The sequence below is a fragment of the Vidua macroura genome, chromosome Z, assembly GCF_024509145.1.
Source record: "Vidua macroura isolate BioBank_ID:100142 chromosome Z, ASM2450914v1, whole genome shotgun sequence".
In the NCBI taxonomy this organism is placed as follows: domain Eukaryota; kingdom Metazoa; phylum Chordata; class Aves; order Passeriformes; family Viduidae; genus Vidua; species Vidua macroura.
The window spans coordinates 56,948,085-56,964,823 of NC_071611.1; the positions used below are offsets into that span (position 1 = coordinate 56,948,085).

Below are 16,739 nucleotides of genomic sequence, written 5' to 3' on the forward strand. Positions count from 1 at the left end.
AAACAACCACACAAAAGATGCAAACTGCATTTAAGAGTTCTTAGCAAGAACAAGAATATGTGAGTCAAGTTACCTAACAATGTATGGCAATGAAAAAGCATAGGTGCCTGCAGACATCTGAAAACAAACAGGAAAGTCCTGACTAAGATAACAACGATAATTTGATAAGACCCCTGAAAATATTTTTAAGTTGTGGTATTCAAATCTTTTAGAGTATTTGAAAAACTGGACAGGGATAGAGTGAACAAGATAACAAATCATCAGAGCTGTAAGCATATTACAGAGAGACCAAAGGATCCCACTCTTCTTAAAATGACTAAGAAAGAAAATTCTGAGGTATTTTTATCATTCTATGTAGATTAAATATCTTCAGAAATTGCCAGCCACTGTAATCCATTTTACATTGCATGCTTCATGTATTTGGATCTTCTATAAAGAATTGCCATAAATCACTGGAACCTACAACTTCTAAGACTGCTAGAGTCATGATCATCCGGATTATTTAGATCTAAACCAGGCTACTTCAGTCAAACAAAATCAAGTATTCAGTCTGTTCCCAACATACAAAATATATTACTCTCCAATACCCTGTCTATCAGTCTGATGAATATGATGATTTCCTTGGCTTTGAAATCTGCCCATCATAAGGGAAAAGAAGGTCAGGAGTGAAATTAAATAGGCTGAGTCTAGAAGATTTTCTGAGCAATTTCCTCTAACAGACCTGTTTTCCAAATTATTTTTCTTTCTTCTGGTCATTTGCCAAAGTAATTAGTCAGTCTATTTATCCTAAATTTACACTTACATACAACTGTCTCCTAACATGCTCCTTACTGAATTTGCCAATGCAATACTCTGTTAAACCTGTTCAAACTTTCAAAGATTTGTAGCTCCTCAACCAAAAAAAAAAAAAAAAATTAAGCAACTCAGTTCACTATCATCTCCTGCTGATCATGGAACTACTAAGTACACATATGACACATTGGGCAAAAACCCAGTATTTTGCAATTAGGCAATAATGTAACAAGTGCAGACACCTTATGCACATAGTTGATGTCACATGTGATGAAACAAACAAGCCTTTCCACTAGTGTAGGAGGATCTTGGAAGAGATTACAATTAAAGAGCCTTGCCACATGAAATTGCTTTTGCAAACGAGGAAACTTGCTTCCTGTCTTGTGGCAGAAAGTAAGAATTCCTCACAACAGACAAAGCAAATAAGTTGATAGTTCAAAGACAAAGACAGTAGGAAAAATGAATTGGTAGTACATGAAGTGTGAAGGACTTCCATTTTCTAAGAGGTAAGAAAGTTTTCTGTGCTTCAATTCACTGAAAAATATCAGTACATGTAAATGTTAAATTATTCACCTTGTGGCATGACAGTCTGGGTCAGCCTGGATCCAGCAGTAGGAGCAATTGTGTTGCAGTGGATGTTATACTTCCGGCCTTCAATTGCAATTGTGTTTGCAAGACCCAAAAGGCCAAGTTTTGCAGCACTGTAGTTTGCCTGACCAAAGTTTCCATATATTCCAGCAGCTGAGGATGTCATAATTATTCTTAGGGGAAAAGAGAGGGAAAAAAAATTAAATTATTTCTTCAAGTTATTTGATTCTACACAACAGCATTTTCCAGCTTTGGCATCATAAACTCCATATTCCACAAAACAAAGTGTGCAAATACGAAAATATTGTTTGTTGGTTTTGCTAACAATCGGGTAACTAATGTTTGATGGGCAGCAAACATCTCACAAATCCTGAAGCATTGTCAGAGTAGCAGAAAACTAACAAAGTCAGTGAGGTTTTCTGAGTGATATTGCAACACTAGGCAAGACATTCTGTGACACTGGGCCCTGTATAGAGAAAAGTAATTTCATTTCTATCTGCATTTCAAGGGGCATTATTCTCACAACTAATAAAAGGTTTCAGCACTCAAAAGAAAATTACTTAACTGAAAATTACTTCCCATAATATTATCTACCTGGCAATATCTGTAGATCTATTCTCACAGAATTGACATTCAAAGAATTCTAATATGCATTAAATGCATGACAAAAGAAGACAGAAAAGGAAAGTCTTGCTCTTTGCTGTTCCCATTATTATTTTGGAGGTGACTGAACTGCTCATACAAGAGTTCTAAAACCACTGCAGCTCACAGTTGGTTTGAGGCAAGAAAACATTGTGCTGCAGGTCATCTCAATTCAATAGAAATGGGTCTAAACCTTCAATTTTAAAGAAAGCCTGTCATGGTTTAACACTGGCCAAATGCCAGGCACCCACAAAAGCCGCTCACTCACCTTCCCCTGCCAGAGCTGGGCAGGGGAGAGAAAAAAAATTAACAAAGGTTAATTGAGTTGAGATAGGACTGGGAGAAAACACTTCAAGGGCAAAACAGGCTCAACTTAAATGTACAAAGTGAATTTATTACTAAGAGAGTCAGAGAAGTATAATGAGAAGTAAAATAAGCCCTTTTCTTCCGTCAACCCCTCCTTCCTTCCCACCAAGAGCACAGGGACACAGGGCATGGTGGCTTAGTCTGTTACCACTGAGAATTTTCTTCCACTGTTCCAGGAGAGGAGTCCATCCCCTGTGAGGGGTCCCTCCCACAGGAGACAGTTCTCCGTGACCTTCTCTGGCGTGGGTCCACTCTCATGAGCAGCAGCCAAACCACGCCTGCTGCAAATGTGAGCCCCTCCTACATGCAGAGAGTCCTCCCAAAACTGCTGCAACATGAGTCACTCTTTCTATAGGGTGCAGTCCTCCAAGGACAGGCTGCTCTAGCTTGGAACAAGGGCTATCTCTTTCCACCGAGTTTTCCACTGGATCATAGGGTTCTCCAGACATCCACCTGCTCCAGCGTGGGCACCTCCCCCACAGGCTGCAGGTGGATCTCTGCATCCCCCATGAATCCCCATGGGTTGTGGGTGGATTTCTGCATCCTCTTGGATACCCAAGGGCTGCAGAGGCGAAGCTGCTTCACCACAGTCTCACCACGGCCTGAAGAGGAATCTCCGCTCTGGCACCTGGAGCACCTCCTCCCCTCCTTCTCCACTGACTTTGCCATGTTGTTTCCCTCACATGTTTTCACCTCCTCCTCTTTTCTAGGCAGAAAAAAACTGCCTGTCCTTTTGTTTTGATTTTCTTCTTAAATCTGTTATCACAGAGGCATTACCATCACCTTTAACTGGCCCAGCCTTGGCCAGCAGCATGTCCATCGTCAGAGCCATCAGTGATTGACTCTGCTGGACACAATGAAAGCTTCCAGCAGGTTCTCACAGAAGCCACCTCTGTGATTCCCCACACTACCAAAAACCAGGCCATGCAAAACCAACACAAAACCTTATCAGATGCTGTTCAAATCTACTTGTAAACACACTGCATAGCTGGGATCAACATATATTTCACTTTTTTTATCTCCCTCACTGCCAATAATCTAATGTTTTTAACCTAAGTAAAGAGAAGTGTTCCAAGTACTGGTTCAATATGATGAAGAAAAGCTACAAACTCTGTGTAAAGCAGATATTTTGCAGATGGCACATGTCTATCCATAAACTTCAGAAGCACTCACTACCACTGTTATCTGAGCAAATACAGAAAAAGAGACAAGGGAAACATTATCCTAAACGGATGCAACTCTAGAATCAAGCTCTTTTTGAAGAAATAATTTAAACTCCCAGACTTAAGACTTCCACTGTCCTCATAGTTCACTTCCCTGGACGAGAATGAATGTTATTTAGGTCACAGGATGAGAAAACAGCTCACAGTTTTCAGCTGTGGATAGGGTTTTCACGTGGGTATGGTTAAGATTTATATAATCAGTGCTTTGATAAGGTTTTTGATAAAACCACAAAAATGGAAAAAAATCTGATTTCACTGCACTTTTTTTGAGTTAGCAGTAATACATACCAAAAACAGACTAGGAACACCCCCATAATTTTTTAAGACAAGTACATTTGTCCAAAGGGTTAAAACTGACTAACAAAGAAAACTCACAACCACCAAATATCAAACAAAAAATTCCATGACCTATGAGCAGAATTGCATGTACCAGTCATTTGAATAAGGAGGAACAAACAAGAGTACCTCAAACTTGCAGTAGCATACAAGTAACAAATATTTCTAACCAGTGGTCATTAACTGAAATGGTATTTTTACATAATTACAACTTCTATTTGGGGGAGCCAGAAAAATACATTTAAATATAAATATATATATAAACTTTATATATTTGCCTGAGGAAACAGAGAGGACAGATCAGAACTGTAAAGACATTTTCACTGATTTTCCTTCAACCCTGACAAACTGAAAGAAAAGAATGTAAGATTCCTCCTTCACTATTTGGGCATGCATCAGTCTGTTATACCCTACTGAAAAATGCAGAACAGAAGACACATTTTTACCTGCCAAATTTCTGATTTTTCATATGATCCCATGCAGCTCGGGTTACCAGGAAAGATCCCCTCAAATGAATTCTGTGAATTACATCTAGGAACAAATTTATGTCAGTTTAATAATTCCAGGATTTGTCTCCCAGCTTGAAACGCACCATGGCTCTTCTTCATGCACTCCCTTCACACTGTTTTTTTGTTGGTTTTATTTGGTGCTTTTTTGGTGGGTTTTTTTGCTGTTGTTTTTGTTTTTTCTCCTCACACACCATTTTTCAGTACTTGCCTGAAGATGCACTGATCATGAAGGGGCTGCCCACATATACTACCTCTTGGATGGGCCTCTCCTGTACAGAACTCAAAAGCATTCAAAATTCCTGCACTTAAACAGACTCAGACAAGAAGTACAGAAGACAGACTATCTTTGTAAAAGTCTTCTCCACTGGCTTATCATCATCTACCATCTCAATGAAGGTTTTGCTTTTTCTTCTGTCCCTTATCTCATCAGTTTGTTTTCCTCTCTGGTTAGCTCTGGGTCTTTTAAGCCTATTCAGTATTCAGCCACTCAGTGCTGGCACTAGGAACGTTCTGTTCACAAAAACTATTGTGTGTAATTCACATGGCTCTTTTTCTTATTGCATTTGGCAACCAGGAGTGGGAAGAAAAGCCCTTCTTCCCCTTTGGAACTACATACACCTACCATGCATTGCAGCACAGACCTGGTTTGCACACTGAACACAAGCAGCTTTCCACTAAGCTTGCAGGGCAAAAGGTAAGCCTTCTCTGCCTTCTTTTCTTTCTTGTTCCCGTGGGAGGGATGTACATGTCACCTTTTGCACAGAAAGAACATTCTGAAGTCATTTTAAAATCAACTCACCCCAATCTTCATCGCTTATCCGAACAAAGGAACGGTCTCTCAGGATACTAAAATGCAACATTAAGAAAACAAAACAAATGCAGTATCAACATTTGTTTACACAAAAGGGACAGCCCACACTCAAACAGGACAGGTATACTCACCCAGCATTGTTTACAACAATATCTGAAATAAAAAAAAGGTAACTAATTCAATGCACTAATAGAATACAAGCTTGATTCTATTTTTCTCCCACTTCCAAATATATATAGACAAGAACACTGGACATACACATCATATTACATATATTCTATAGCTCCTTGTCCTGATTAATGAATTCTACCCTTGGTCAAAAATTACAACATAATACTTCAGGACAAACAAGTCTCAATCTGACAGGGACATCAATGGGACAAAATCTGAAAGGGAGGCATAGCTGTGAAGTGCTGGCTGCCTAGGAATTCAATACCTGCAGGATGCAGCCATCCTGTACAGTTTTGAAGTCTGCTTTGAATTTCAGAATGCCCTGATTACGCAGTTTGTGCCACCAACTTTGTTGCAGTAGCCCAAATAATAACTAGAGGAACTACAGAGTCTCAAAGCTGATAAAGTGACCTAGATCATAGCAATTTCTTGTCAGATATTTAATTGGGTTCCTGTTGGCTTTGTTTATGTGTACTTTAAGCCATTTAATCCTGAGATAACTCACTGAATGGTTTTAAATAGTGACAATCACATGGTTAAAAAGAATTTTAATTGTTAGATAAAATACCTTAGGGTTTTCTTTTTTTCATTTCTGTTAATGCATGTTGACCTTATGTAAGCAGAAGAGCTTACAAAACATGAAATGTTGCTTTCAGCAACATTATTTGTGCTAATTCTATGCAGCCAGCTATACCACTTCATAGACCTCATGCTTTGTGACAGAAATTGTTAACCACACCCACAACCAAACAAAAAACCAAAACCAAAACAAAACAAAACAAACTACCAAAAAACCCAGAAAATTTGATCATTCAGATTAAAAGCTGAAAGCCCCTTATTAGATTTCATTGACTACAGGCATCAAGGGTTGGTGAATACTGCTGTTGTCAAAATGTATTTCATACACATGCTGTTAATTGCACTGCTTATAATGGCTTTGCACTTGCAAACAAGTTTCAACATGAATTTAGCAATTGTACCTATCCTCCCAAAAGCCTCAAGGGCCGTCTTCACAAGGTTTTCACCATCTTCCACAGAATCTGTAAGAAAAAAGTACAAATTCTCAAATGAAATTAACTGGATACACTGCACTTCCAGGATATTGACAACTAATTTGACAGAGCTAAGAAAAATAAATTCTGTACAGCCCCAGAGAAAACTTAATTTAGAAAAAAAAACCTTAAAAAACTTTAGAAAAAAAAAACTTAATTTAGAAAACTAAATTCAAATCCAGCCATTATCTGCATGTGGTCTAAAGCAAATCCTACACAGCAAATCTAAATGGCACAACATTTGCCACTGCAAGAAAAACATGTAGCAAAGCAAATAAGAACTATCCATTCCCATTTTGCCTCTGAAAACTGCAGACAGACAGCTGCTTAATACTTCAATGTTAAAAAAAATCAGACGAAAGGGAAGGGCATTAGTAGACAAAACTTAATTAAAAGAGGCAATTAATGCATCTGCTTTTAGCATCTATCTCTCCACTCCACGTGACACCATGTTTGTTTAATGTATATGTTATTGGTAAGCTGGCAGTAGTCTTTCACTAAGCAGCATCAACTTTTCATTTAACATGTCCACTATTCCTACAGATAAAGCATTACACTCATCTGGAAATATAACATACCATAATTGGGTACTGCTCTCCCTCCTTTTGCTCTGATTTCATCGACAACTTTGTCAGCAGCTGAGGAACTTTTGCCATATCCCTTAAAATCACCTCCAAGATCATTCACTGTGCATGACAAAGAAATGAAATTTTTGTTGTTAACACTCAGACATCATGGTCTGTCCTTACTTCATTATCATGCTGGAGGTTATAAGGAGTATTAATAAAACCTGCTGCATCTGGATCTTACTGAGAACTACAGATGACAAGAGAAAAATAGTAGGACATATGACTATTTTTTTAAAAGCAATACAACATACATTATCCCTTTTTCTTTAAATAACATGGAAAACAGATCCTTCTTCCCCCCTCCACCATGTATATTCAACTTGCTTGCTTTGCCCAGGCTACCTCTGTAATTGTGTTGTAGTTCAGAGATTAAGATCTAGATTACACCCCAATCATAGGCAATTTATTCCAGTCTCTAACTATTGCATGAACCCTAAGCAAGACTGGCAAGACTTTGTTCCCGTCTAATAGAGTAGCTGAACTGTTACTAGTCAACATCACCGCAGAAGAGATCCAGCGGTCTGAACAAAGTGAGAAGTGCGCTCTCTGGAGATTCAGATCCTGCTCCTGTGGGGTAAGAGGGCCACCTGACACACACAGATGTTCCAGGCTGCCCTCCACACTGGGGCACGCGCCACTAACGGCAGCTGGAATGTACCATTGCCACACTCTGCTGGACTCCTGCACATCCCACAGCTTCACAGAATTACCAGGGAACAAAAATACTCCCAAAAATCCCATAAAAATTGTATTTGGACAAAGTAGGTCAAAAAATGGCAAGAAGTTTTTTAAATGGTTCAAAATGGAATTGCAAGAAAGCCAGAATTGACTGAATTTACATGCAACACTGGTATTGTGCTAAACAGTCTTTTGCTATGATGAATTCCAGCTTTCTGCCTTCTAACTTCTAACCTCAAGAAGCCAGACACAATGAAATCCACAAAATATGCAGGATATTCTTGCTGGTCTTGATGAAAAACAGCAATGCCAAGTCTGTTATATCATGACAAAATGAAAGAGACCCATTTTGTGCCTTTTTTTTTTTTTAACTCTCCATGTAAACAGGAACACAGCTTGCAGGATACACCACAAAATCACTCTGTATTATCCAGACCAAGAAGTCTCATCTGGAAACCTATATTCAGCTTTGTGTGCAGCACTTCAAGAGAAAAGTAAAAACATGACAGAAGATTTGTGAGTAAATAAAAATGCTAAAATGCTGAAGTTCAGAAGAAGTGAGTATCAAAAGGGGAAAGACATGTCAAAAAAACAGAAAAAACAACCAACTATCAACAAACCAAACCCAAAAAATGCCCATCCTGAAGCATGAAGTACAAGTACCTTAACAGACTGATGCAAAAAACAAAGGAGACAACAATCTCTAAGCTAATAGATCAATATCTAAAAATCCAAACATGCAGCCAATGCAATTCAAGTGAAAAGGATTAAGGAAAATTCGTAAGTGTAGCGATGTGTTAGGATAGGCAACACAGGCAGACTGCTCAGTCTGCAACATCCATTATATTAAAGAAAAGCTAATCAGGAACAATACCCGGGAAAGAAGAATGAACAATTTGGTTGGTAAACATATATAAACCATTCAGCTCTGTTAAAACCTTACAACTTTCTACCACAGACAAGTATATATATGCTTATCCCACAGTTCAATAGTAATTTGCTGACAAAAACTTAATTAAATATTTGGTAAAATTTTCAGAGGTGGCAAAGTACCTTAGGCTGAGCACAGGCACTAATGAAGTTGAAACAAAGACGAGTATGCAAGAAAGAGTTGAGCTATTCGAAAACATTAATTCCATGAGTGGGATAGAGCAATGAAAAAAAGCCCCTAACAACAAAACATTACAAGAATAACATTAGTTTAAGCCCAAGCTTTACATCATGCAATTTTCAGTTGAAAACATGCAGTCAAAAAGAGCCTAAGACTGTAGTGGCTGTGGCAGAGCATACTCATTTTTAATCAATGAAGTAAAACTGAACAATTTTATGAAATTTTGTAAACTGAGATTGGCATTGTCATTAGAAAACTACCAAAAAAAAAAAAAAAAAAGAAAAAAAAAAGTCAGCAAGGTCTTGTCCATAATCTCTTTGAGGATTTAATCTTGAACTCATCAACAGTACCTGTACAAATTCATTTATAGGCAGCAAAATCATAAAATCACAGAATCAATTAGGCTAGAAACCTCTAAGTCAAACCATTAACCTAACACCGCCAAGTCCAGGAGTAAACTATGTCCCTAAGTGCTACATCTGCACATCTTTTAAATACTTCCAGGGGTGGTCATTCAATCACTTCCTGGCCCATTCCAGTGCCTGACAATCCTTTCAGTGAATAGATTTTTCCTAAGAGCCAATCTAAAAATGGCAATGCTGACTGCCAATGACTACCCAAAATACAACTTAACCTTCAGGATTGCCTTGTGATACAGCATTTTTCACAACTAAATATGTCCTGCTAAGCTTCAACCAAGGAACTATAAAACCACCAGAAATCCTTTACTGACAGCTATATGGCACTGACACAGAAAAACCAGAGGGCTCTTCTGTCCCATGAGCTGCAGAAAGAAACAATGCTATTGAGTCACATTTCAGTAACTTCTTTCCTGGGAGAAGGCACTCTAAGACAAGTCACATGGTCATATTGGAAGCTTCTGAGTGGAATTTACCTAAGACAACATACTCTCTGGCCACAGATTACAGTAAAGAATTGTATGCATAGATAAAAGTTAAATCTAGGAAATGATCTGACTCAAACTGGCTTTCCAGCAAAGGTAAGCCCTTGGACAAACTTGGGCAACTTGTTTCATAAGAAAATAAAGCTTAGAAGCAAAATTAAACAGGAAAAGATAAGACAGAAAACTATTAAATAACAAAGGTTAGTGTCAAAAAGGGCATGGACTGTTGAATGCAAGCTATGTGAAAAGGCAAAGTTTACTGTCTAGATCAAGTTAGTTAAGATAAAACTTACCAACTACTGAAGCTCCTCTTTCAGCAAAAGCCAGAGCATATGCTCTGCCCAAACCTTGTTTAAAAAAAAAAAAAAAAAAAAGAAAAAGTTAAAAACAAGAATGAATTTGTTTCCTGGATCACAATTCAGACAAAAGCTACACAAAAATGAATTGGTTACAAGAAATGCACCAATTCAACACAATCTTTGAACCTTGCAGGTTCAAAGTAAAACATTATTTCCCCCATGAGCTCAGAATCTTTTATAAGAACAAAATATAAAGTAAACAAACAGATAAATAGTAAGTAAAACTTCCAGTCAAGAGAAAAAAAACCCTAAACAAACCATGCTTACTCTTTGTTATTGGATCCAACCGAAGCATCAGGGAAAGCTGTATGCTGCCGAGTTTGGGCTTGTGATAGAAAAATACATTTGGAAGGAAGAACCTTTAATGTCCTATCGTAACACTGAAGAAGGAGGGGATGTTTCAAGTTAATTAATTACGCACTAAGTGAATAAGATACTTTCCTAGTTAAAGTTAAGATTTGCAAAAGAAACTGCTCAAGATTTAACTGTGACTGAAGATATATTGACAAAATCATTTGGATACAAAGGCATGCCTAATACCTCAAATCACCAAACAGATATATAGTTTGCCTGTCCTAAGAGAAGACTGTCATTTCTGCATTACAAAGAAAAGCAAGGGTCTTGAACCTTCACTTGGGCTTAGATTCCAGTTGTGTTTGACATTCATTCCAATAAATAATTTACAGATATACTATCCATTGTACTAATAAAAAGTTGTTGGGATTAATGGCACTGATCTTTTATTTTATTCCTTTCAAAAAAAAAGGAGATTGGAATGATTAAAAAATCATCAGTCAGAAGAAAGTTTCTCTGAATATAAACAGTATCTCTTTTCACCTCACCTGGACATTCAAAGCCACTTCTCAAAAAAAAAAAAAAAGGGAAAAAAAAAGAAGACCTGTATATACTGTTTTGAAGCACGCTAATATCACAACAATAAATTGAAAATTTCCTTAAGACTCCCTTAGGCCTCTGGAATGGAGAGTATCACATGTGAGATGCATATACACCCACTGCTCATGTAACCCAAGTCCAAGAAAACCTTTCTTTGTTGTGTTATGAAAAGCCACAGAGAAGTGCACAAAACTCAGGCTGAGTTGTATGAGCTCACCTTCTCAACTGCTAAGCAACGACTGAACGTCTGAGAATCAAAACTAATCTTTAAAAAAATCAAAATAGGTTACATAAACAACGTCCAACACAGTAATTCACAGAGGATCTGCTCAAAGTGAAAAGAAACACTTTTCAGGTATGTGTGTGTGTGAAAACAGGTATTACTTTGACACAAAATAGTGATTCTAATTTGTCTAAATAAATTCCCAGCTCTGATCTGTTCACCAGAATCCAAAAAAATCAATGATGAAAAACAATGCTATTAGTAATGCAATCTAACTACAGTAATGTAAATTAAATAAAAGCAAAATGAGAACTAACCTGTAGATAACAGATTCCCTTAATCTTGGCTTAAATGTAATCAACACTTACTAAAAAGCTGTTGTGAAGTAAAACATACAAGAGGAATTTCTCTATTAACCATTTTAATCAATTAAACCATTTTCAAGCAAGTCTAACCCTAAAAGTACAAGGGTCACTGTACACACACTTATGACATGCAACTTTTACTCAGTGCAATTCTTTTTAGAAGTTTTGTTGCTGCCACAGTGACCTTGTTTTGCTATTACACAAGGTCTTAACCTGTTCTTCAGTGAAACACTATATAACGAAAAGGCCACAAATATAGATCTGGTAAAACCATTAAAAGATTCAGTCTCAATTATTATCAGGTTGGTCACCTTCAGGTGATGTATATAGACTGTTCAGCGCTTTCCAAAACGTCTTCTTCACAAGATATCACTTAATCTACGGCCCCAGAATGACTCCTCTGGCTATGTGCAGCACCACAAAATGAGAGCAAAACTCCACTGTGGAGAGGGCAGAGTGTACGGCTAAAGAAGTTTCCTAAAGAGCTCATCACAAACACAAACTTTGCCTCTCACTCATCCACACTGACAGCCCATATTTTTGCTTAACCACCGAAGTAGGCAAAGGTCAAAGCATGGACGCAGAGACAGAAAAAAAAAATCAAAGGGGGAAGAAACAAACAAAAAAAACCCCAACCAACCAACCAACCCCATGCCATAAGAAGAAATACAAAAACATTTCCTGGCAAAACCAAGCATTCCACGGCCCACCGCGCTCCCTGGAGAGATCGAGCCTGCAGACCACCAACAGCGCAGGCCAGCCCTGCAGCTGACAGAGATCTCTCCCTCCCTCTCCCACCTGCCTGCAGGCCGGCTCTCGGGAGAAACGCGAGCAGGGAAGGCGCAGGTGGGCGGCTGCGTTCTGCAGCACCGACGGCACACGTGAAAGCCCTGCTGCTGCAGCACTGTGCCAAGCCACACGGGTCACACGCCTCAGACACCACGTCCAAGGCTCAGGTGGAAGGAATTAGGATACCAGGACAGCGCTTGGAGGAGGACATACACTGCTGAGAGGGGCGCAGCGGCGCTGCTCCCCGCATGTGTTTAAACAGCAAAAATCCCCCACGTTCGGACGCGTTTCCAACGTGGGCAGTGCCAGGCCGGCCTCGGACGGCAGCAGCTCTCGACGGCAGCAGGAGGCACGGCCCTGACCCCTGCACAGCCTTGGCACGGCCGGGGACGGCACGGACAGCACCTCCCCCGCAGCCCTTCCCTTCTCTCCTCTGCAGAAACAACCCGCTTTCCCCCACCCCGAAGCCGGATCGGCCGCCCCCAGGGCACCTGCCAGGGCCGCGGGCAGCGGCGGCTCCGCGGAGCCGCACCGCCCGGGCTTCCCCCGAGCAGCTCCGCCGTCTCCCGCGGGTGCGGAAAACCCAGCCTGTGCTCACCTCCTCCGGCACCTGTCACCAGCACCACCCGCCCGTCGAACCTCAGCCCCGACGCTGCCATCTCTCCACTCCGCGTCGCCCGGCCCCACGGCGCGGCTCCGACCCGCCCGCGGGAGGGACAACACCGGGGGGGGGGGGGGGTGCGCCCGCAACGCGCATGCGCCAGCACCGCCGCCCGCTGGGAAGTGTAGTGTGGGATGGGACGCGATGGGATGGGCAGAGGAAGGGGAAAGACAGATGACGGGAAGGGGAAAGAAAGGGGTGGGGAATGAAGAGGCGGGAAGAGGGGGTAGGAAGGAAGTAGGAAGGAGGGGGGAGGAAGGGTTTGCAAAAGAAGGGATGAGATATGATGGGGTGGGATGGGATGAGGAGAGGAAGGGAAAGGAAAGGAGGGAGAAGAAGAGGTGAGGAAAGGAAGGGGAGAGGATGGGCAAGGGAAAGTGATAGGGAAGATGTGTGCTAATGTCTTTACAAACAATTCGATGCGTGGAAGTATGGGTGTTAACGTCTTTGAAATCGGTTTTAATGTCACTATTAAGTTCAAGCTGCAGGTTTGTTGCAGAGCCCAGATAACTTGACTCCTGAGATAGACAAGGGTCTACACAAGCTCGGGTCTGAACTTTGGGGTAAAATGCCAGGTTCAAGGTGGGATATGTGGTAGGTGGTTCGGGAAGGCTGTACCTTCCTAGTTCCTCAGCCGATGCGGAAAGGAAGAGGGCAACATGTGACCTGGAGTTTAGGATAAAAGGAGGCTGCGTCCTCCAAAACCTCGACACATAAAACCCCACGGGCATGTGCCCCAGTGAACTCTAACCCTTTATTTGAATAAAGTTGCCAGACTCCTCTGTCTCCTTTATGGACACTGGCTTTTCATAGCGTGGTTTTCCGTGCAAAAGGAAGGGATGGGGAATGGAGGAGAAGGAAGGGAGAAAGAGAGGAGAGGAAGGGTTGGGGGAGGGAGAGGATATGATGGGATGAGGAGAGGAAGGGATGAGGATTGGAAAGGCAGGGATGGGAAAGGGAAGAATAAAGGCAAAGGGAGGGAGAGGAAAGGGAAAGGTATGGGTGGGGAAGGGATGCAGAACAGAGGGGAGGGAAGGAGATGGGGAAAACAAGGGGAGAGAAGGGTAAGGAAGGGATGCAGAGGGCAAGGAGGGGCTTGGGAAAGAGGCGGTAGGGCCCAGGATCAGCTCTGCCTGGCCCTGCTTTCCCAGGCTGGCTGCTGTGAAAGGTGGGAAGGAGCAGGCTGTCCTGCCCTGTCTGCATGTCCAACGAGGCTATTGCTGGGCTGGATTGCACGACTAGGCTACCCTGGCATAAGACATCATGCCTCCATTTAAAGTTAGTCTACAGTTACTTCTTTTATAGTAATCTCACAGTTCATGGTGTGCAATTTTTCTCTTCCTCTGTTTACTGTTTCCCAGTGGAAACACTGCTTTCAGTCCTGGGAGCTCTGTATTGAGCAGTGAAAGTGCAACACACTGCCCTTCCTTTGCCCCGTGGAGTTTGGCTGCCCGTGTGCGGAGGATGGTGCTGGCTGCAGGCACCTGGGGCCTGCAGGCATTCCCAGGCCCAGCACAGAATTCCCACTGGATCCAAAGGACCCACTGCCAGGCATGGCTCAGACCCTCAGAAAGGGTGCTGGTGGTGCCTCTCTGGGAACGCATCTATGAAAATATAAAATGTGTTTTGCAGCAATTGTGGAAGAGTGGTGAAGCTGAGGGAGAAACAGCCCTGCGGACACCCAGGCCAGTGAATAAGGAGTGAGAAGAGGTGGTCCAGCTGCAGGAGCAGATTCTCTGGAGCCCGTAGAGAAGACCATGGTGAAGCAGCCCATGGAGGTTCACACTGGAACAGATTTCCTTATTTGAACAGGACTTGTGACCCCATGGGGGACTGGAGCAGCCTGTTCCTGAAGGAATGCATACTGTGGGAGGGACCCATGCTGGAGCAGGTCACTAAGAGCCTGTGGGAGTGACCCTATGATGAAGCAAAGGAGAACGGAGTCAGGCACAAAGAGTAGCAGAGTGCATTGTGTTTAGTTGAACCAGCCAGTGGGTTAAGTACAAATGTACACACTTAATCATTATAGTATTGCAGGTGTTGTGTGAGACAGTGTTACTAGAATGTAATTGTTCCGGCATTTCATAGAGCCAATGCTTAAATCTAGAGGATGCTCAAGGAACAGAGGACTGTGTAAAGAATGAACAGAATTATTTTTGGGGAAAATCATCTACATATTCCCTCTGCACAGATGAACTTTAATTTATGATTAACCTTTCTTGTAAACTTTGGATTATTTCTGGAGCTAATAGAAAGAAAAGATGGTTTTGCTGCCTGGTTATCTTTCTGGCTGTAAATGCTTTACTATCTACATTAAAGAAAGGTGATAGTTTCCTGGGCAACAGCTATTTGGAGACTTCTAAAATACAATAAATTATCATTTCTGGCCTCAAATCACTCCTTTCTGACTCAAAGGAGTGTGGCATTCACTCCTTTAGAAAGAGTGGGAACAGAGCAGTCTATGATTTTATGACACAGTTTGGCTTGTAGGGGTTTGAAAGCTTCAACTGCAACTTACACTGTGGGCACTAGAGCGAGCCCGTGCTACGGTAAAACTGCCCTAAGTGCCCGCATTCATAGTACCACCCACAGGGAAACTACTGGAAACTACAGGAAAAAAATCTATTTCTGAAGGCAGCCAAAGGAATTTGCATCAGATAAATAACCTACAATCAATCACAAGTTTTAAGTGTGGGGAAATATTCTTGACTGTGCGCAGAAATAACCCATTGCACTTGGAGGTGTTTTATTCTGTCACAGCACTAAATACCCTCACAACTAATTAAACTTCGGAAGTTTGTCTATGTCATTTGAGTGCAGCTCAGTAGAAGAGTGAATTGCCCAGCAGTGTGAGGTCCGGTGCAACTGGGTGTGTTTTGCAGAGAGAACATCGCTGATTGTGGTTTGGCTGTGCTGAGCTTGGCAGCAGGAGGAGGCTCTTCCGGGGCGGGAGGACGGCAGAGCGGTGAGTCAGATTGCAGTTGCCCTTCCTAAGTAACAGATTGAGCCCTTGACATCTGTGAGCTTTGGTTCAACCTCAACGTTTTGTTTATTAGGGATTAGGCTCCCACCTGGGAAAAGAAAGGGAGGTCTCCAGGATGCTGTGAGAGCAGCATCCAGTAAAGACTGGAAATACCCACAAGGACTGAGTGGTCATCCTTTCAGTACCAATTTTATTTGCATACTCCCCTATGTAACCATATTAATCTAGAGCAGCTCAGATATGTGGGTACTTCTATAAACAAGGCCTAAGAGAAGCAGGTACATTTTCAGTGCTGATTCTGTCCACCACCAGATCTTTCACGATCTTGAACGAGCCGTTTCCGCTCTAGTCTTTCACATTCCATGGTCTTCCACCTCCTGTTTTTTATAGATGATGGGCTAGTCAAGAACAGGACTTACTCTTGAATTTGCCTAGAAGTTAGTGGTTACATGGCCCAAATAAAATCAGTCCCTGAGGTACTTCTACAGCAGAATTTGTTGTTTAGATACCAAATAAACAGACCTTGTTAACAAGTCAGGAATTTCTACAGCTACCTTATTTTTGTGCATAGAATGGGATTAGAATGAAGGGAGAGCTCACACTTCAACACAGTTAAGTGTTTCCTCAACAGAATGGTGTTTTTTTCCTGTAGA

General features: G+C 41.4%; 1 protein-coding gene across 1 annotated transcript in view; it reads right to left on the minus strand.

Moving 5' to 3' along the window:
• Positions 1-13,150, minus strand: part of HSD17B4 (hydroxysteroid 17-beta dehydrogenase 4) — a 61,719-nt gene extending 48,569 nt beyond the window's left edge. The window contains exons 1-8 of the mRNA XM_054003777.1: positions 13,041-13,150; positions 10,106-10,159; positions 7,069-7,176; positions 6,419-6,478; positions 5,399-5,420; positions 5,256-5,302; positions 4,394-4,478; positions 1,366-1,553 (exon numbers count right to left, since the gene is read on the minus strand). Of these exons, the coding sequence (XP_053859752.1) occupies positions 1,366-1,553; positions 4,394-4,478; positions 5,256-5,302; positions 5,399-5,420; positions 6,419-6,478; positions 7,069-7,176; positions 10,106-10,159; positions 13,041-13,101 (625 nt within the window). The 5' untranslated portion in view covers positions 13,102-13,150. The remainder of the gene's footprint in view (positions 1-1,365; positions 1,554-4,393; positions 4,479-5,255; positions 5,303-5,398; positions 5,421-6,418; positions 6,479-7,068; positions 7,177-10,105; positions 10,160-13,040) is intronic.
• Positions 13,151-16,739: the final 3,589 nt, after the last annotated feature.